The following is a 22,457-nucleotide window of genomic DNA, read 5'->3' as shown; positions in this document are numbered from 1 at the left end:
TAAATTTGAAAAAGTATTTTTTTTAATTATGATTATTACATATTTAAAATGAAAACTAGGAAACTTGCAAAGCAAAAATTGAAGAAACGGAAAATCGAAGAATCGAGAAATTGAAATCTAAAAATTTAAAAAAGAGACGTTAAAAGTCGAAAACCGAAAAATTCCAAATCGAAAAGCTAAAAAATCAAAAAATTGAAAAATTTTACGTCGAAATAAAGAACAATTATAAAATTAGAACATTTAAAAAACCGAAATTTTGAAAAAATAGAGAAAATAAAAAAGAAAAATTCCAAATCGAAAAACTGAAGATATGGAAAATTGAACCCCAAATTGAAAAACTGCAAAATCTAAAAATTGAAACATCCAAAAGTTGAAAAACCCAAAAGCTGAAAACTGCATGTCATAAAATTGAAGAAACAGGAAAAAAACGGAATAAATGGAAATCGAAAATTAGAAAAAATGAAAAATTGAAAAATGGAATAAATGCAAAAGTATTAAAATCCAATACTCGAAAAATGCAAAAATTGTAAAATTGAAAAATTTTAAAAACTTATTTCTATTATTACATATTAAAACTAGAAAAATTGCAAATCAAATATTGAAGAAACACAAAATTGAAAAATTAAAACTGCAAAATCTAAAATTGAAAAAACTAAAAATTCAAAAATCTGCAAGTTAAAAAATCAGAAATTGAAAACCGAAAAATTGCGAATCGAAAAATTGACGAACTAAAAACTCAAAACTCGGGAAACTGGAAATCGAAAAACTGAAAAATTTAAAAATATGAGGAAACATTTTTCGCTAAAGAATTTACTTTCTTGGTAAACACTGCTCTGAATCTCTTTCATATTTTTTATTTTCTTCAAGTTCAAAAAGATACCTTGGCCCTGTTGGTAAAACTATAATTTCCATCACTCTCATTTCTTTAGATGAAATGCTATATTTTTGTTAGTTTTAGATAGTACTCTTAAAAAATTTCTTAAATAATTTAAAAAATTTAAATTCATTACTAATTGTAGCAAATGCTCCAATAATCCGTATTTTTTAACATGTTTCTATTTTTTTTTTAATCACTTTTAGTTTATAGTGCCAAAATTGTGGTCTGGTTTTGTTAGTCCAGGTCAGGTCAGATTACTTGATAAACATTTGGTCCAAGGTGTCAAACAAAACTTCCCTGGTGCCTGAAGTATAGCCCAATAAATCTAGCTTCTTCAAATAACTTAAAATATATCCATTTGAATTTATAAACTTTCTATAATAAAATTAAAATTATAGCGTGAGTCGCTTAAATAGTACGATGTTCAAAATTTACGAAGTATGGCGTCCGTCGGAGAAAGTAGGCGTTCAGAATGCACAAAATTTATAAAGTACGGGGTTCAAAATGTACAAAGTATACAGTACAGAGTTCGACCACGCTGCTCAATAACATTAAAAATCTGTATATATGGTAAAAAATAAAGGCGGATTTATAACTCACAAGTATAGTGCGATCAAAAATAAAATACCTCCAATTTAATACTCGATGTGCAAATGTTTTTTCAACGATTTACCTAAAATTATTGTTGGACGTTATATATTTAAAAAAAAAAAATGAGTACCTACGGGTAACAGTGTTTTTTAGCGCTCTTTATAAAAATATATTTACTATGCCAAATTTTGAAGTGATCTCATCACACTGCTGGTGATGATTTACTAAAATATATACACAAAATTTGAGAACAGTCAGACCAGTAGTTGCAGAGATTATCTGTTCAATAAATACCGATCAGAATATCCGCATTTTTTAACAGAAACGTGTACCCGAGTAAATACAGTGTGTTGGACTATCATGAAAAATATTATCCAAATAGTGTCGAAAACCGACAATATAATGCGACGGCGGACCATCTTGTTGAAACCAATTTAGGAACAGGATTCTCGTCATTCGGAAACCTGACCGCCAACTCGAGCATTTAGAAGTACCTTAACAAGCTCATACACCAGCTGTATTTTATATGGTACTCAACTACTCGGAATATTTTGTCAACCGTCGTTTCCTTATCTCAAAATCTTACGCAACCCGACGGTATTTGCAAGCGGATTTTCTACTGCCAGTTACATCCAGTCGTAGCCGTTTGTGTACTGCAAGACGTCGAGAACGTACCCTACCTCTCCAAATTTTCTCGTCATTGTTAGACGATGTGAATGCCTAGCATTAAATAATTCCCACACTTCTTAATTTTATTTATATAAATGACACTGTGCCAGTCGCAGGTAGAAACCCGGATAAGGTTTATAAGTTATAACTATTACTAAAGTTTCGTGTGTCGTCATCAAATTTTAATGGCTACAAAAATAACATTATGAGTGGGTATACACATAGCTGTATTTTTATGCAATGAGACTATGTAGTTTATACACCAATTTCGCTGTTTACAAGATAAATAGGAGAATTATAAAGAAACAGTTATAAATTATAACTAATTATACGCTTTAAATAAGTGCTTATCATAGCCAAGTATCTACTTATATTAAATTAACCTTAATTAATTTAGTGAAGATCGTGCTGTGATAATTTCAACAAAATAAATGAAAGGAAACACACACTTTGGTGACGAGTGTTGTCTCTTGTGGATATTACACACTTAATAATAATTATTATTATTATCATTACAAAATTAGATTCTACACCATCTTGCCTAAAATTTCTTCTCCTGAAATCTGAGATAATAAATTCCGAATGCATTATGAATTTACTTTGGAGTTATAACCTACTATTCGGAGATGAGAGACATCAAAGCGACATCAAAGTGATTAAATTACGGCATCAATTAATCAATCGCAACGCAACGCTCAGTACGAAAACTGCAAATAGCCCTTAATGCAAATGTGCCCTCCAACAAAGCCGTACATCAGTTAAACAAACCTCACTCTATTCTGCTGCGATGTAACAATTATGGAATCACCAGCGGTGTATAACCAGTGGCCACGTTAACAAAACAATCGTTACCAGCCAGAAACATCAATGAAACTCGAAAAAACCTGCATTGCATAACCGTAGTCCATCTCCATCACGGCACGTCAATAATGGTACTTTCTGTTCCTGTTTTCCAGGTTTCCGTTTCCGCCGAAACCCCGTGGCACATGATTAGGCGGCGAACGACGGGGCCGGACCGGCCCAAACCACGCGAACGCCGCATCAGCGTTGGCAGTGATGAATTTTGCCCTCAACTTACTGTTATTATTATTATTATTAAACATATTTTACGTGTGTACTTGTGCAATTTACACAATCCCTTGCAATTTGCGCTCCCATGGCGCAGAGGCTGGGGGGTGTCATTAGTCTTTATTTGAGGCTCGCCAGTCCGGCCCTGGATTCAATTGCGGAATAAAATAGCGCGAGCCGCCTCAAGCAACACCGGAGGAAGCCGAACCATTTATTATTCGAGCGAACGGTATCTGATTCTAGTTATGGTAGGATGGATACACCATGGCATAAGCAACCAGCCCACCGACACCATCGCGGAACGAGCGCGATCCTTGGAGAAGGACGACGGCGAAGAATAAAAACGCGACAGACACGAGTACTGAATTACCAAAGCGCTATTGCTCTGTGAGAAATTCGTGAACCGTGAATTGTGGCGTTTTTAATCTCGGTACACGAGAATGGAAGTTGAGTCAGGACGGGGAATTTAATTTAACCGTTAAGAAAAGGAAAAAAGACGAGGAATGGAATAAATCGACTGGCGAATTTTCGGAGTTTTTTCGCCGCACTTTTGGGTTTTCGGAGGGAATATTTATGTTATGTGAAGTGTAAATCGGATTTGGCTGACTTTGAAAAGGTGGAAAAACTAAATTAACGAATGTGCTTTATTGTAGCTTGGGGGCGTGTATTCGGAGGGAGCAAGACTAAACGATTTTTTTTTTATTAAAAGGTCTAAAATTATTATTTTTTTTAATGCAAAGGTAGATAAGTTTTTTTTGTCAGTACAGATGTTACGTTAATTTAAAGTTTTTAATAGAGACGACTTCAATTTTGTTCTAAAATTTTAACTTCAAAATACAAAATAAAAAATCAATGTCCGAATGATTTGAATAGTGTGATTCTGTGTATTAAATTCCCCAAAACTCTCTCACTATGTGCCATTTGTGTCCCGTCGGTCCTTACAGCAAATTTATCTCCCATTAATCGCAGCGGGATGTCGTGCGTTCGTTGTAAAATATCTGTTTTGCGGATTTATCCAAAACGAAGAAATAACTGCGAATTTTAATTTGAGTTCCGTTGTGATACAAAAATTCGCCGTAAATTTCACTGGTGTGTGAAAAATAAATTCCCAAGTTATTAAAACTTGCATTAAAATTTTTCAAAAACATTTATGTACGTGAATGTCATCGATTAAAAATTAAACAATGCTTGAACAACCTCCCTGGTAGAGATACTCTACAATCAGTGACCAATGACGCGTGTCGCACTAATATTTACTCCTAATATTGTAGGGTTGTATACAGAAAAAAGTTGTTTGTTAGACATTCACATGTCTACACGCTGAGATAAGATTATTTCAATATGTTCACTACATATCTGCATACAAATACAATAACAAACTAATACTCTATCACTGTACAATGTCCTTCGGGCCCGCGAGTTAAGATTACAGAGGTGAGTAAATACGGCCCTGTTCCGTGTTAGGTTATAGGCAAGCTTTGAGTGTTTGCAATTGCTAAAAAATTGCAGTTTTTTAGCTTCAAATTAAAAAAAACCTCGTGTATGGGTAGATAAAATCCCTCAATAATTTTTTTAAGAGACGTTAAAACTCCAGAGACTTAAATTGCAATGTTTTTGACACATAACACACAACTTAATTTTTTTTTAAATCTATACGTGTTCATATATTCTCACTGGCTTCTCCATAGCCTTTAAAACCGTAGTTTATTTTTGCAATGCTACGTTATTCCAATTTTCCTGAAAATTTTTTGGCAATGTGTACAAAGTTTTGCAAAAAATCGTATCAGGGTTATTTTATTAAACCTTTGTTACAATATTTTATGGCGAGATAAATAAAGATCCGTACTTTGTTGTAGGGTAAATTAAATTGAGTCTTAATATGTATACAGAGTGTTTATGAAAAATTATAAAATATTACAGTTTTTCCCAAATTCTTATCTTTTTGCACAATTTGTTTGCTCTTTGAAGGTCTTGACATTATTTCCCCAAAATATTCAAAATATTGAAAATTTTGTTTAGTTTTTTTCAAAATCACAAACTTTTTAAAGCTAATGTTGAAATATTTGCCTACGTTTTTTTCAAAAATCTCCAGTTTTGTTTTTTCTCTCCGCTTCGCGATTGACATCTTAATTTTGAATTTTTATGAATTACACTTTTCTCCATTATTTGTTAATTTATTATAAGCACTTTTAAGGTCTAAAATTTTTTTTCAAGATATTCCGAATGTTGAATTTACATTAAATTTTTTTCGAAATACCCAACTTTGCTTTTTTTAATCTCAGCTTGACGTTAATAATTTTATATGAATCTATAGGTTTCACTTTTTCTCAAATTCTTCAATTTTTTTCAAAATTTGTTTGTTCTTCAGGGTTTTAACATTGTTTCCTCAAAATATACAGAATATTGAAATTTTTGTAATGAGTTTTTTTTAAATCCCCAGTTTGTTTTTTTATGTCAGCTTCGTTATTGACATCATAATACTTTTCTGAAAATTTTGTTTTTTTTCCATTTTTCTTTAACCTCTTGCATGCATTTTTACGGTCTTTAGTTTTCTTTCTGAATATATTCTGAATGTTGCGGTTATTGTCTCAACATGTTTTCCGAAATTCCCCAGTTTTGTATACATTTTTTACATGTTTGTTATTGACAATTTTCTAAATATTCTGAAGTTTAATAAACTTCGCCATTTTTCAAATTCTTGTTTGTTTTTAATTTTTAACACCTTGAAGATCTTGACATTGTTTTCCCAAAACATTCAAAATATTAAAATTTTTGTATTGAGTTTTTTTTTTCAAAATCGCCAGTCTGCAAATCTAATGTTGGGATATTTGCCTTAAGATTTTTTTTCAAACAACCAGAGTTTTATCTTTTTTTTTTTGGGTAAGTTTCGTATATTACCATTCAAAATTTTTATGAATTTCACCTTTTCCCAAATTACTCTTTATATTTTTTGACGATTCTGTTCTGGCGTTTTCCAAAATATTCCAAATTTTGAAATTTTTGTTTTGAGTTTTTTTTTTTCAAAATTCCCAGTTTTTGAAATCTAAATATTGAGATATCCGCCGCGAAAAAACTTCAGTTTCGTTTTTTACCTCGACTTCGTTACTGACGTCTTAAGAGTTTTCTGGATTTAAATTTTTTATTAATTTCACAAGTTTTAATTAAGACTGTTTTCGTAATATTCTCCCAATGTCCAGACTTTTGTTTTAACTTTTTTTTTAGAAATACCCAATTTTGTTATGTTTTTATCTCAGCTTCACTGGTGACATTAATAGTTTTCTAAAGATTCTGATTTTTATGGATTTCACTTTTTCTCAAATTCTTCAATTTTTCTCAAAATTTGTGTCTTGACATTGTTTTCCCAAAATAAAAAAATACTGAAATATTTGTATTGAGCTTTTTTTTAAACCGCCAGTTTTTAAATCCAATGTTGAAACACTTGTCTCAAGATTTTTTTTTTCAAACACTCAGGGCCGGTTTATAGAACAGCGAGTTAAATATTTAATCCTCGATTAGTTTAACAGAGAATTAAAATGTGGAATATGAGCCCGTGATTGGTTAACATATGTGCGTTGCCTCGCAACGGACCTCAGTTAAAAGTTAATCGCGAATTAACTTTAACTTCGCTTTCTATAAATCGGGTCTCAGAGTTTGTTTTTTATCTCAGCTTCGTCATTGACATCTTAACACTTGAAAATTTTGAATATTTTTTTCCTTTTTTTTTATAATTTATTGCATGCAAAGGTTTTTTTTATCAAGATATTCCGAATGTTGAGGTTATTGTCTCAACTTTTTTTCGAAATTACGCAGTTTTGTATAAATATTTTTTGAATCTCAATTTCGTTAGTTTTAATCACAGTTTTCTAAATATTCTGAATTTTTACGAATTTCACCTTTTCTCAAATTCTTGTTTGTTTTTAATTTTTAACACCTTGAAGAGATCTTGACATTGTTTTCCCAAAATATTCCAAATATTTAAATTTTTGAATCATTTTTTTTTTTTCAAAATCGCCACTCTGCAAATCTAATGTTAGAATATTTGCCTTAAGATTTTTTTTTCAAACAAATTGAATGTTATACAAAAATACTCCCACACACTTGTAGTATACGAATCCGCTTTCAGTTTTTTCGTATAACGTTCAAATCTTCCCAAAAATAATTGCACGGTATAATAACGTTATTTTTGCTTTTTTTAATAGACCTATAGAGTTTTCTTTCAACAACAGAAAGTTTTGTTTTGAAAGACATTAACAGTTTTCTAAAGATTCTGAATTTTTATAGATTTCACTATTTCTCAAATTCCTCAATTTTTTTAAAAATTTATGCCTTGACATTGTTTTTCCAAAATATTCAAAATACTGAAATTTTTAAATTGAGTTTTTTTTTTCAAAGTGGCCAGTCTTTAAATCTAATGTTAAGATTTTTTTCAAAAATTCAGAGTTTTTTTATTTCAGCTTCGTTATTGACATCTTAAGACTTTTTTGAAAATTTTGACTATTTTTTCTCCTGTTTTTTTAATTTAATGCATGCATTTTTAAGGTCTTTAGTTTTTTTTCTCAAGAAATTCCGAATGTTGAGGTTATTGTTTCCAACTTTTTTTTCGAAATTCCGCAGTTTCGTATACAATTTTTTTTAATCCCAGTTTCACTATGGACAATCAGTTTTCTTAATACATATTCTGAATTTTTATGGATTTCATTTTTTCGCAAATTCTTGTTTGTTTTTAATTTTTAACACCTTGAAGATCTTGACATTGTTTTCCCAAAATATTCCAAATATTACAATTTTTGAATTAACAATTTTTTTTAACAACTCCAGTTTTTTTTTTTTTTGTCTCAGTTTCATTATTGATATATTATCATTCGGAATTTTTATGAATTTCACTTTTTCGCAAATCACTCTTTATACTTTTTGAAGATTTTGACATGTTTCCCCAAAATATTCCAAACACTAAAATTTTTGTTTTTTGTCAGTTGCATTAGTGATATATGTATTAACAATTTTCTAAAGATTTTTCATTTTTATGAATTTCACTTTTTCTCAAATTCATATTTTTTCTTTCAAAATTTGTTTACTCTTTCTTTTTATTGATTGTTCATTGTTTTCTATATCTAAAGCTAAAATAATTTCTGCAATGTTTCACTTTTTATGAGCCACACCAACATATTGAAAGAAAAAGAACGAAAAATTGAGTAGGACGGAGTAATACAATACAGGATGTCCTAATTAAAAAAAAAAAAAAACAAAAAACAAAAAATTTAATCATATTATGATATTTTTGTGCATGATTGCATTGCTAAAATAATACAAGAAAATTGGAATAACGTGGCAATGTCGCATCAGAATTTCAAAATTACAAAACTATATCGGGCATCCCGAAAAAAAACTAGCTGTATGAGACATTTTTGAAAAACAAATTTGAAAAACTCTGTAATCTCTAAATCTTCAGTGCTCTAGTTATCCACGACTTTACATCAGTAGTTTCAATTTCACTGCTGACGTAAACACCATGGGTAACTAGAGCAGAAATTTTAAAAATCACCCGGTTTTAACCACAAGTTTAAAAACTATTCTTTAAATTATCACAGTTTTAGTAATGAAAACTAAATTGACACAATGAAGCATTATTTACAGCGCAACTGTAAAATTTAGACTTTTCGTACTTTCATTTTCAACAAATAAATTGAAAATTAATTTTCATATGACGTTAATTCACTTCTAACTTTGACCTTTTCTGTAACATAAACGCTTTTAATCAAAAGGTAGACAATTTACTAAATGCCGCCCACATTCACCAGACGACTGAATAAAAACTCTCTTAAAAAGCCGATACAAAAAAATGCTATTAAAGTCTTTTGTCGAATGTAACTCGAACTCCGGTGTTCTGCGGCTATTCTAATCCCGGTTTCTGTAAATACTCCAACTGAATTAATTTTTTTTGTATAATTTTGTGCCGCACTTGTGCAAGTAACATTGTTTGCAAATGATAACACAAACTGATTAAGTTAATAGCATTCTGTACATTTAAAATGAGCGTAAAACACGGCAATATATTACACTTAAAGGCTGGGTAAATTTTTATCAAAGGACTAGAATGGGTTCATCTAACGTTATTATGCAATTACAACTCGTAATTGCCCATACCTTTTTCCAAACGAAAACATGTATCAACAAATGTCAACAAAGAACACTGTAACGAAAACCCGCCATATTTGTTTTCCTTTGTCTCCCGCGACGCCAAATTTAGTCACTTTGTAGTAGAAAACGCCGATCCATTTACGTAAGAGCTTTTAATTTGTCGCAGCACGTCATATAAACAAATTAGTGGCTAATTTACCCAGCGGAAAAAATCAATTCGGTGGCTCCAAGATAAATTGATACACCAGTAACAGAATAGAATAATCGATACCCAGCAAGTCAACGACTGATTAATTCTTTACGGAGGTCTAATCGATCGGTTATTTTGTTAGGCTATCATCACCCAATCACTCCACAAATTGTTCATAATTTCATTGACATCATAGGATCGATACAGAGATTAAAAATTTAAACACGGCTCAAGGATAACACGACAATTTAATTAGGCACACATCAACGAAGTAGATTTAGATAAGTTTTTAATTAGTCGTTTACACCAAAGATTAGAATCGAACAGAAGACGCAAACGTCGATTTGTTGCCACAAAGCGATTAGCTGATAGCTCATTGTCGTGGAATTAACATAAAATTACGAAATCCACCGTGAAACAATGAAACCTATCGAGATCAATATATGGCTTTATCTAGGTGCATAAAACTGCAAACAATAAACATTGCGTGAAGTCCGTGAACGCTGTAGTAACGTAGCGACCAACTATTTGAAATATTATATTTAGATATTCATTCAACATAGTCCATATGGTCGAGAATTGGAGCACGGTTTCAGTGACATCCAAAACTTACTACTTATTATGAACCTGATAGATGAGGGTCGATACTTGATCTTGATGGAACTTCGGCTTTCATGGGGAGACATCGCGATATGAGCAAGTCTTCAAGTTTCTAGATACCGTGAAACTATATTCCTTTCAGTGGTTGTTATTTAAATAAGTTTCAGCTTCAGGCATTTCATTAGATTGGTCGTATATCAAACATGGAATCTCGTTGAAGTTCCGAACTAATAAGGCGATGGCGGTGCGTCGTATATTAGTATCATGCGAGTCAAAGAGCCAACAGCACAAGCCGGAGTTATGGTTTAATTCTAACTTAGTAGTATACGCGGTCTTTAAAGAGAGAAAAGTTTACTCCTCAGCGTAAGCTAAGGAAATGTAGTAATCGAGTGCGTCGGACGACTTGCCGCTTTGTTTTCTCGACGTTTCACGGCCTCTACAACACGAAAAACGTGGTCTTCCGTTTCCATCTGTATGTCGTCTGTATTGTCATTATCACCTCCAAAATTTACAATATTTTTTTTATTTTATAAGATAAGATACTCCTGCACTTGTGATGTATGAATCCATGTTGATTTTTCACCCTGGACATCCAGATTTAAAAAAAATCAAAATTGTATAACATTTTGTAATTTAACTTTGAAAACAGCAAAACTGAATATTCTGAAATATTGCAACATGTTTTAAGGTTATCGTAATCGTAGTAAATCGTTAATCAAAATTTATTCGTTTATCTCCTCGTGTCTTCAGTTTTTCGATTTGCAATTTTTCAATTTTGCAAGTTTTCGATACTACAAACTTTCATTTCTCGATTTTTCAGTTTTTCGATTTTTAATTTTCGATTTTTCAATTTTTAGTTCCCTCAATTTTTCGTGTTCTTGATTTTTAATTTTCATTTCCCCAGTTTTTTAATTCTCATTTTCTCGATTTTATTCACAATTTTTCATTTTTCATTTCTTTTATTTTTCCAATTCTATAATATTTCGTTTATTCAATTTTTCAAATTTTCAATCTCTGATTTCCAGTTATCCGATTTCACAATTTTTTGAATTTTCAATATTTTGATTTTACATTACATAATTCGTTTTCACGATTTTGCACTTTTTCGATTTTTAGGTTTGCTCAATTTTAATCTTCCGATTTTTGAATTTTTCGGTTTTTCAAAGTTTTCATTTTATATCTTTTCGTTTTTTTTCATTTTTCTTTTATTCCAAAAGTTGAAAAATCGAAAATTTAAAAATCGAGAAACTAAACAATCGGAAAACATTGAAAATTTGAAAAACTAGAAAAACGAAACATCGAAATACTGAAAAACTAAAAATCGACAAACTTAAAAATCGAAAAAAAAAACGAATTGAAAAATTGAAAGAAAAAATCGAATCGAATCAAAAATTGAGAAACCCAATTTGTGTAATTGAAAAATTATAAAATGGGCAAAATTGCAAAGCCGCAAAAACATCAAAAGATCGAAGAATTGAAAAATCGAATAGATGAAAAAGTTTTAAAATCGAATAATTGAAAAATTGAAGAATTCTAATTAAATCGTAAAATTGAAGAAGTAAAAAATTAAAAAAAAAAAATATTACTCCAATTACATATTTAAAATGACAACTGGAAAAATTGCAAATTGAAAATTGAAGAAACGAAAAACTAAAAGAATTTAAATTAAAAAACAAAAACTATCAACATCGAAAATTTAAAAAAATGTAAAAATAAATAAAATCAAAACCGAAACCAAAAGTTGCAAAATTGCAATTCGAAAGTTTGATGAAATGAAAAATTAAAGAATTGAAAAATCGCAGTCTAAAAATTGACGAAACAAAAAAAAATTAAAATTGAAAAATCGCAAATCGAAAAACTGAAGATACGAAATACTGATTTCCAATTGTTAGATTCTTCAAAGTTTTCATTTTTTCCTTTCGTTTTTTCCTTCTTGATTTTTCAATTTTACAATTTCGTAATTTTTTTCATTTCTTTTATTCAAATAGTAGTTGAAAAATCAAAAAATTACAAATCGAAAAAGTGGAAAATCCAAAAATTGCAAATCGAAGAACTTCAAAATCAAAAAAAAAAAAAAAATAATGAATCGAAAAATTGGAAAGGAACAAACGAATCGAATCGAAAAATTGCGAAATCCAAAAATTGTAAAAATTGAAAAATTATAGAACTGTAAAACTCGTAAAGTAGAATAAATGTAACATTGAAACATCCAAAAATTGAAAAATCGAACAAATGAAAAAGTTTTAAAATCAAATAATTGAAAAATTGCAAATCAAAAATTGAATACACGAAAATTTGAAAAATCAAAAAACTGAAATACATATTTTAAAGCGAAAAAATTAAAAATTAAAAATCTAAAGGTTGAAAAAAACGAAAAATTGCAAAAATTGCAAAAATAAATAAACACTGAAACGAAAAATTACAAATTGAAAAATTCAGGAAACGAAAAACTGAAAAAATTTAGTTTAAAAAAACAAAAAATTATAAACATCGAAATTTCAAAAATTGTAAAAATAAGGAAAATCAAAACCGAAATCAAAAGTTGTAAATCGAAAATTCGAAGAAATGAAATATGACAGAATCGAAAAATTGAAGAAACAAAAAAATGAAAATTGAAAAACCGTTATTCGAAAAATTCAAAAACCGAAAAATTTATTCCCAATTTTTAGAAGTTTTCATTTTATACATTTTCGTTTTTCCCTTCTTGATTTTTCAATATTACAACTTTGTAATTCTTCTATTTTTTATTCAAAAAGTTGAATATCCAAAAATTACAAATCGAAAAAGTGGAAAATCGAAAAATTGCAAATTGAAAAACTGAAGAAACGGAAAATCGAAACTTGAAAAACTAAAAATCGAGAAAGTTTAAAATCAAAAAATTGGCAAACTCAAAAATCGTAGAATCAAAAAATTATGGAATCGCCAAAATTGTAAAGTTGAAAAAGTAAAAAATTTAATAAATAATAATAATCATTACTTCAACTACATATTTAAAATAACTAGCCAATAAAAAATTGAATAAACAAAAAATTGAAAAATCAAGAAACTGAAAAATTTACAATTCAAAAAATGAAAAAGTCTAAAAGTTGAAAAAACGAAAAACTGCAAAAATTGAAAAAATCAAAACCGAAACCAATAGTTGCAAATCGAAAAATTGAATAAAAAAAAAATTAAAAATTGAAAAATCGTAAATCGAAAAACTGAAAAAAATGAAAAACTGGAAAAACGAAAAATTGCTTCCCAATTTTTAAGTTTTTCGAAGTTTTCATTTTACACTTTTTCGTTTTTCCCTTCTTGATTTTTCAATATTACAATTTTGTAATTTTTCTATTTTTTTTATTCAAAAAGTTAAAAAATCCAAAATTTACTAATCGAAAAAGTGGACAATCGAAAAATTGCAAATTGAAAAACTGAAGAAACGAAAAATCGAAACATTGAAAAACTAAAAATCGAGAAAATTTAAAATCGAAAAATTGGGAAACCCAAAAATGGTAAAATCGAATTGAAATGAAAAATGGAAAAAATCTAAAATCGTAAAATTGAAAAAATAAAAAATTTAAGAAAACATAATTATTACTAAAATTTCATGTTTAAAATGACAATTAGAAACTTGCAAATAAAAATTGAATAAACGAAAAATTGAAAAATCAAGGAACTGAAAAATTTACAATTGAAAAAATGAAAAATTAAGAAGTCTAAAAATAGAAAAACCGAAAAATTGCAGAAATTAAAAAAAAAACTGAACCGAAAATTTGCTAATTGAAAAACTGGTGAAACAAAAACCAGAGGACACGAAAAACTGAAAAAATTTAAATTGAAAAAGCAAAAAATTATAAACATCAAAAATTGAAAAATGAAAAATTAAAAAAAATTGTAATATCTAAAAATTGAAGAATTAAAAAAATGAAAGACTGAAAAAATCGCAAAACGAAAAAACTGAACAAACGAAAAATTGATATCCAATTTTTAGATTTTTGAAAGATTTCATTTTATACTTTTACGTTTTTTCATTTTTGATTTTTCGATTTTACAATTTTGCAACTTTTCTGTTATTTTTTTTTTTAATTGAAAATGTTTAAAAATCGAAAAATTATTAATCGAAACAGTGGAGAATCCAAAAATTGCAAATCCAAGAACAAAAGAAAAGAAAAATCGAAACACTGAAAACCAAAAAATCGGGAAACTTAAAAATCGAAAAATTGCACAGAAGAAAAAACGAATCGAATCGTTGAAATTGTACCATAGAAAAACTGTAACACTGACAGATCGAAAAATTGAAAAATTAAGTATAGAGAAACTGAAAAATTAAAGATCGAAAATCAAATAAATGAAACTGTTTTAAGATCCATTAAATGAAAAATGGAAAAATTCTAAAATTGTAAAATTGAAAACGTGAAATATTTTAAAAATCATTATAATTACCTATTCAAAATGAAAACTAGAAAAATTGCAAATCATGAAACCGAAAATCTAAAATTGAAAAAACGAAAATTTAAAAAATCCAAAAGTAAAAAAATGAAGAACTGGAAACCGAAAAATGGCAAATCGAAAAATTGAAAAGTCGTAAAATTGAGAAACGAAAAATTGATTTCCGATTTTTAGATTTTTCAATTTTAAAATTTCGCAATTTTTCCATTTTTTTAAATTCAAAAAGTTGAAAAATCGAAACATTACAAACCGAAACAGTGAAAAATCGAAAAATTGCAAGTCGAAGAACTGAAAAACGAAAAATTGAAACATTGAGAAACTACAAATCGAGAAACTTAAAAATTAAAACGGAAAATATTTAAAAAATTATTATAATTACATCTTCAAAATGAAAACTAGAAAAATTGCAAATCAAAAGTTGAAGAAAGGAAAAATTGAAGATCATGAAACCGAAAAATTGAAAAAACTCATGAAATTGCAAATCGCAAAATTGCAAAATCTAAAAATTAAAGAAGCAAAAAACGGAAAAATAAAAAATTACAAATCGAAAAATTGAAAACTCAAGTAACTCCTATTGAAAAATTGCAAATCAAAAAATTGAAGAAACAAAAAAATGAAAAATTGAAGAATTGAAAAATTCACGTCCAAGAATCTGCAGGAGTGTGCACTGGTTTTTACTTTATAGAGGTTATCAGAAAACAAAAATAGCAAACATTTTTTATTATTTTTCAAAAAAGCGGGATTTCTTTCTGCACGTCAGAGGTTTTACACGCAGTGTTTTCATTCATCATAACAAAAAAATAATTCGAGGATTCAGAGCAGATGTGAATGTTAAAAGTAGCTAAAATAGCTATTTATTTACGCTAAAAAGTAAATATTAAAAATGTATAAAAATACAACAAAATAAATATTAAACTCTACAAAGTAAGAGCATGTTATAAATTATTATAAATATTAATTTTAATCAAGTTTCCTTATTTTGCTTAAAAGACTAATTAAATCACCCTTTCTTTTTTGGATTGGCTTTTCTATTTTACAACATTCACTTTTAAAACATTCCTCTTTTAGATGGTATTCGCTTGAGCTCTGTAAAATCGTTTGTGCTACAGGCCACACTAGTTAGGTCTTTTGTTTTCAAGACATCAGCCTTTAGCACACAGTTTTTTGTTAATATTCACTTGATCTTTATATTGATCTTGTGCAATTTTTAAATCATTTTCTAAATCAGTAGTGGCGAAAAGGTCGGAACATTTCAAAGTTTAGTAATGAATAGCTAAATATTACGAAAAAAATAAAGTTTAGTTAAGCCATGCCTAAATAGCTACAAAAGCTAAAAAAGCCAACGACTCTGAACTCTGTAATTCTGAATTAGTTTCTCTTAGTTACGGACGAAATGAAATTAAAAACGAATAAATAATTCGAGTGGAAAGCAGCCATCTTGGAGCGAAATGTCAAATCTGACGTAAGCTAATTTCCCCTAAACCACAATCACACTACTGAAAGTTTAAAAAATTACACTAGGGATAATTCATCTGACAACACTGTCTTCCACAATGTCATTCTGGAACTTTTGTTCAAACTGGTTGCGAAATATTGACATTCGCTCGTATCAGTTTATCGTGAATTAATTCATCTGGTATGCGGAAAATTCTTGCAAGTAATGACTGTGATAACAAGTTAAAAATTGCCGTTTTTTACGTGTGTCAATGATCAAATGTTACCCTTCCCTTCAAACCGTTGTTTCTCCCCTTCGCAGCATGTCAAAACGCATTCAGATAAGCTTGCCGATAATAATTGCAACCGATAATGACCCATTTTCCGAATCAGTAAATAAAAACGTGCGATCGCCCTCGGGAAATGGTGTGAAAACAACGAATACATCATCATTTTCCACTTGTGTATCCATTTAATAAAATTACTTCCTTCCTGTGTGCGATTGTCGGTTGGCCAAGCAATGGCTGAAAAATTCATTTTCGGGGTTAAGCTGTTAATGGTCGATGATTGCAGAACTATTTGAAAATTCCCATCAACAACGTTATTAAACAAATTGGTAGCATTGTAGTGGAGATCAAGTAAGGAGATAGCGGCAATAAATTAACGGGAATTTTCCCCAAACAGACTGCTGGAGAATTAATTATTATGGTTAATTAAGTACAGAGCGTTATGGAGTGGGTTTGATTGTTATTGATAATAGTAACGTGTGGTGATTTCGTTAGCAATTTGAGGATTTAATGGCCGGAGGAGCGATTTGCATGCTGGGTCTCGGCGATTTCTAGAATCTGTGACATATAGGTACTTTCACATTGTGTCTGAATAATCAAATTTGAAAGTGGCATGAATGAGTTCAGAGGCAAAATAGCCTCTCGATAACGTTATCAATAGGTTCGTTAAATTAATGGACGGCTTAATAAATTCCACGAATTCGCCTACGCGAATTATCAGCGTTAATCTCTTCGCAGGGAACGTGGAAGAGACTATCGGCCGGCTATCGGGGGCCCACCTAAATAACCATACGGATGACTCAATTTAGGAAAAGTCCACGTTTAAATGCGATGGGAGGAGAAATGGCCTCTTCTGCCTACGTCTCAAACCGGTCAAAATATAATCGCTCAAAGTGTAAAAATACCATGAAACGAACCGACTTGTGATAACAATTTCGTACACCGTGTCGCACCAACCCAAAATTTCAACACTTACCTTAAAACGATGGAACCTGCGAGTCGGACACTACCGATTCCGTGCACATTTGCGGACAAAGGCACTTTTTCCCAAAATAAAATCAGTAATAAACGATCAAAAATGAAATTGAATTCTCGGATTCCTTGGCAATGAATACGCCCTCCTAATACTTTGACAGATGTCAAAAACGCCCAAAACACTACTAAATCCCACAAAACACGTCACGTCAGTCTTTTAATTTGATTTGTACTGATTTCGACTATGTAAATTTATATAAAAACAACAAGTTTATATGAAAATACTAGAAACACCCAATTTTATTTAGCGGTAGCAAACCGCATACGACACAAGAATTCTTTGGGTAAATACCAACTAATGTCATGTCAAATCTGGTGACGTCACCAGACATAACATAGCCAACCCGGCGCGATCAAGTCACCGACACCACAACGACTAAAACACCACCCGAACCCACAAACACACCCACAACCCGCGAGTTGCACCCAACAACCCCAAAACCGCCCAATTTCACGCGAACGTCGCCATCAACGACCGCCAGGATTAACCCGAGAGCGAAAACTTAATCGCCTGGTAGAACTACACCCGATTTTTTCCTCCAGGGCACTTCTACCAACCGCACAAAATTCCTATAAAAATCGCCCGTCTAAACATAACCTCAAAATGTGCGAGCCACGGAGGCCCCAATTCGGCAACAGATTCCTGACGGACGAAAGCAATGTTTTCGAGCATAATGCGTGGTATGAAAATTTTACCCACCCGCGGGTGCCACACTCGCGGTCGCAAGAAACCCAAATACGGCACCCGATTCTTACTCGACAAAAGCAAAATTTTTGATTTCAATGCTTGGTAGGGTAATTTCAGGAATCAACAATTCATGAAATTGTACTTTTGCAGGGACGACGTCGAGTGGGACGAGGAGCATGAAACCCAAGCCCGCAAGAAAGTCGAGGAGAATAGTGAGGTTAAGTTGGAACGCGACGTGATCGAGAAATTTGAAAACGAAGCGGACAAGTACTGGGACGCGTTCTACGACATTCACACCAACAGGTTTTTTAAAGACAGGCATTGGTTGTTCACCGAGTTTCCGGAGCTGTCGGTGGGTGAGAATGAAGCCAAGAGGATATTTGAGGTTGGGTGTGGTGTAGGGAACACCATTTGTCCGATCCTACAGAACTCAAAAAGCCCGAACTTGTACGTCTACGGGGGCGACTTTTCCCCAAAAGCCATAGACATTCTTAAAGAAGCGCCTGAGTTTGACCCAAATAGGTGTAGTGTTTTTGTATTGGATGCAACTCAAGAGACGTGGGAGGTTCCACTTGAAGAAAACAGTATAGACATTATTGTTTTAATATTTGTCTTGTCTGCAATAAACCCGTTAAAGTATAAGTTTGAATTCAATTAGTGCACTGAGTATAAAACTGTGTTTCTAGGTTTAATAACGTAATTCAAAATATGTACAAATATTTGAAACCTGGGGGCTTAGTTTTATTCAGAGACTATGGACGCTATGATATGGCGCAACTGCGATTTAAACCTGGGCGCTCCTTAGGGGAAAATTTCTACGTGCGAGGGGATGGCACCAGGGTATATTTTTTTACTCAAGGTATACAGGTTAAATAATTTTTTGCGATGACGTCATTACTTTCGGGAGGGGATAAACTATACTTTTTTTTTCAGACGAAGTTAAACAATTATTTGAGAGACACGGTTTCAACGAGGAAGAAAACCGGGCCGACAGACGCTTGCAAGTGAACAGGGGGCGGCTGCTCAAGATGTACAGAGTCTGGATTCAAGCAAAATATCGAAAAACTTAAATTGACAAATATATTAATCTTTTGTAAACTTTTAAAAATTACATAATTGTATTATGTCTAATAGATTATATGTTTTTCAGTTACGTGATTAAATGAAAAATATACATGAAAAAGTAACATACGATTTTTGTACTTGTTTAAAACAATATTTTATCGTGATTAGTATAGTTTACATCAACAACCTGTTAAATAAATGTTACAAAACCACAAGGTGATGAACACGAACACTCTTGATAAATTTCTTATTCTTGATAAATTTAAACTACAGGACAGCCTAACAACTTCCACAATAATAATTTACCAGAGAATAGAAAATCAGCCTTTAATGTCTTCATCTTAGTACGATTAATTCATTAACTGCCTATTAACCACAAGCACTAACATTCCTCCAAACAAGGAAACAACTATATAATATTGCAATAATCGTCAGAAATGGTACTTGAATCAACGAGCCAAAACAATACGATTTACTCAAATTAAATTATGAGTATTGAATTGTCGAAAAAATAATTCCAGGCGACTCAATGAACTTCCAGGTTAAGGCTTAAAAAAATCACATGAACGTCGTCTGCGCCAGACGGATTTGTCAATCAAAAAACCCTGCTGTCTTCATTATTTTAAACAAAAATAAATAAACTCTCAACTCTGATTACTTTCACCTAAAAAGCTTGGCTTCTTGTGTGTCGTCGATCGTTTGCAAATATGCTATATGGACACTCTCGCAAACGAACCTGTACTGACTCTGAAAACCAAAAACACTATAAAAACACACTTTCACTCCCCCAATTTTACTCACAGCATTCTGAATCATCATAGCTCGTTGCTCCCTCATGGTTTTCACGATTTCCAGCGGATAAACCGGTTCTTGGGCCTCGATTAAGCACAGCGCAGTCTCCATCAAAACCAAAACGCCGGTCCGACCAATCCCCGCGCTGCAGTGGACCACCACCGGTGCAGCGTCGCCTTTCCTGGCCTCCCGGACTTTCTCTGTGAAACTCAAAAACTGGGCTGGCGAATCGGGAACCCCATGGTCTGGCCAGGCTACGTACTGCATGTGTTTGATTTCACGTTCGGTGTCGTTCTAAAATCGCAAAATTTAAACGTTTGACGGGTTTTATAGACGCGTCTTCGCACCTTTACGTCGGTTAGGATGAAGTCTCTGAAAATAAAGCTTTCAGACGGGTCGGTGATCTCCTGGACACATTTAATTATCACATTTTGCATGGTGAGGCATTCGCCTTGGTTCGGCCAATATTTGTGACATTTCGCTCTTCCACGTTCCACTATTGTCGTGAGCATCACAATTAGGTTGCAGTCTTCTTCCAGGACCATCTGCCAGAAGTCTTCGCTGGTGGATTGGAGAGGTCCTTGGGTCGCGATGTATTGGTTCGTGGTGTCTGTTCCGTTTATTTTCATGTTTACGTAATTGGCGTTAATGTAGTCGCCGCTGGGGGCGTTTTTTAATATCACACGTGTTGTATCGTCTGGAAGAAATTCAAAACGTGGTTTCAACCATTGAAAAATCATCAAAAATAGTTATATTATTTTGGAAATTTCAAGTAGCATTTATTTATTCAGATATAATATATCAAATTATTGGTGGAGGATGTCAGACAAATTTTTGCTGCCTGCCTTTGTTTCGAACGTATTATGTTTACAAAAACACATTGTTGCCTTATTTATATTTGGTACTTTTCCACCGACAATAGGAAAAGAAGCTCGGTTACCAGTTGTACAAAAAATACCAGTGCATTGATAAAGTAATGCTACTAAAAATAAATTGAGTATACCGTTCTTGATTTGATCAATAAAGAAAATTACAAACTCCCAAGGGGATCGAACCCCAACCTTTCAACTGTAAAACAAGAGTGCCTCTCAACAGGTTTGAGTCAGATTTCCCTAGTTACGTATTATGTGATGAAGAAGGTTTAAACAATAAAAATTGTAATAATAATAAACAAACAAAGCGGATTTATAAAAAGGACAAGTATAGGAGTGTATCATTTTATAAAACTGAAATATGCAAAATTTTAATGGTGATGTTTTTACGTGTGGGTGGGAACGATCAGATAAATTTTGGTTAGCGTTTTACCATTTACACGATATTCCTAACATATATACATAAACAATTTTACAACAATCGGTTCGGTAGTTTCGGAGATTATTTTTCACAAATTATCAGCAGGGACCTTTCACATTCTTCTAAATTCTTTCAAGAATAAAACACCGGGTGCCCCTGAAATCTTTCAAATTCCTTCAAAGATAAGACGCAAGGGTTCCCAAAATTATTTCAAATATTTCAAAAACAACCACAGGGAGCCTACGAGATTCTCAAAAAAATAATAAAATTGTCACCAACTACCCTCAAGATTCTTTCAAACTTTTTCGAAAGCAAACCAGAAGAATCCCCTAAAATTTTTTAAAAGCCTTTGAAAGAAAAGTAGAAGCCTCAAGATTCTTTAAAATTCGTTCAAAAATAAAACAACAGGATCTCCCCAAAATTCTATCAAACTCTAAAAATCAAATCACAAAGAGTCTCTGAAATTTTTAAAAATTCGTTCAAAAGAAATTCTTTCACAAATAAAACTGCAAGGCTACCCAAAATTATTTCAAACTATTTAAAAAATAACCACAAGGGGCCTCTGAGATTCCTAAATAAATTAAGGTTGTCAACAGAGGCTCTCATGATTCTTTCAAACTCTTTCAAAAACAAACCAGAAGAAACCCCTAAAATGTTTTGAAAAGTAGGAGTCCCAAGATTCTTTAAAATTCGCTCAAGAACAAAACAACAGATACCCCCCAAATTCTATCAAACTCTTTGAAAAATAAACCACAGGGACTCTGAAATTTTTTAAAAATTTGTTCAAAAGCAGAAGCTTCGAGATTCTTGAAACTTTTTTCAAAAATACAACAGCGAGAACCCCAAGTTCATTCGAAATTTTCCGAAAATAAACAACAAAAGCCCCTGAGATTCTTTAAAATTCTTCCAAAAGTAGAATTTTTAACATTCTTTCAAAAACATAGCACAAGAAACCTCTGAAATTCTTAAAAAATCTTTCAAAAATTATTAGCAGGGATCTCCCAGATTCTTTCAAGAACAAAACACCAGGGATCCCTGAGAGCTTTAAAATTCTTTCAAAAATAAAACAGTAGGGGTCCCCAAAATGATTTCAAACTATTTCAAAACAACCACTGGGATTCTTAAAAAGAGTTCTTCCAAAAATAGGATCTTTAAGATTCTTTCATAATACAGCACAGGAAGTCCCTGAAATTCTTTAAAACTCTTTCAAAGTTTGTCAGCAGGGGCCTCGAAGATTCTTTCAAATTCTTTCAAGAACAAAACAACGGGTGCCTCCGAAATCTTTTAAAAACAAACCACCGG

At 31.5% G+C, this 22,457-nt stretch overlaps 3 protein-coding genes across 8 annotated transcripts in view; 1 reads left to right on the top strand and 2 right to left on the bottom strand.

The window, feature by feature from the left end:
- Positions 1-17,641, bottom strand: part of LOC135133217 (protein alan shepard) — a 170,868-nt gene extending 153,227 nt beyond the window's left edge. For 2 of the 4 annotated variants that reach the window (XM_064061534.1, XM_064061537.1), the window contains exon 1: positions 17,259-17,631. The gene's annotated coding sequence lies outside the window, so the exon portion shown is untranslated. Of the gene's footprint in view, positions 1-17,258 lie in introns of all 4 variants that reach the window. The other 2 variants (XM_064061536.1, XM_064061532.1) reach the window with 2 other exon arrangements.
- A 91-nt stretch (positions 17,642-17,732) lies between these two features.
- On the top strand, positions 17,733-19,192 carry LOC135133222 (tRNA N(3)-methylcytidine methyltransferase Mettl2). Of its 2 annotated transcripts, none has more exons than XM_064061548.1 (4): positions 17,733-18,107; positions 18,156-18,641; positions 18,692-18,864; positions 18,939-19,192. In XM_064061548.1, the coding sequence occupies exons 1-4, from the start codon at positions 17,977-17,979 to the stop codon at positions 19,073-19,075; spliced, it is 927 nt and encodes a 308-aa protein (XP_063917618.1). In that variant the 5' UTR covers positions 17,733-17,976; the 3' UTR covers positions 19,076-19,192. The 2 variants fall into 2 exon arrangements, with proteins under 2 accessions (XP_063917618.1, XP_063917619.1); XM_064061549.1 differs by having other exon boundaries at positions 17,737-17,998.
- Ptpmeg (Protein tyrosine phosphatase Meg) overlaps positions 19,072-22,457 on the bottom strand; it is a 30,071-nt gene continuing 26,685 nt past the window's right edge. For both annotated transcript variants that reach the window (XM_064061530.1, XM_064061531.1), the window contains exons 11-13: positions 20,210-20,559; positions 19,872-20,156; positions 19,072-19,817 (exon numbers count right to left, since the gene is read on the bottom strand). In XM_064061530.1, the coding sequence (XP_063917600.1) occupies positions 19,731-19,817; positions 19,872-20,156; positions 20,210-20,559 (722 nt within the window). In that variant the 3' untranslated portion in view covers positions 19,072-19,730. The remainder of the gene's footprint in view (positions 19,818-19,871; positions 20,157-20,209; positions 20,560-22,457) is intronic.

This window comes from Zophobas morio, unplaced genomic scaffold, assembly GCF_036711695.1.
Source record: "Zophobas morio isolate AGI-343-1 ecotype UQ-CSIRO unplaced genomic scaffold, CSIRO_AGI_Zmor_V1 ptg000021l, whole genome shotgun sequence".
Lineage (NCBI taxonomy): Eukaryota > Metazoa > Arthropoda > Insecta > Coleoptera > Tenebrionidae > Zophobas > Zophobas morio.
The sequence above is the reverse complement of the archived record's forward strand: the minus strand, read 5'-3'. Positions and strand labels throughout refer to the sequence as shown.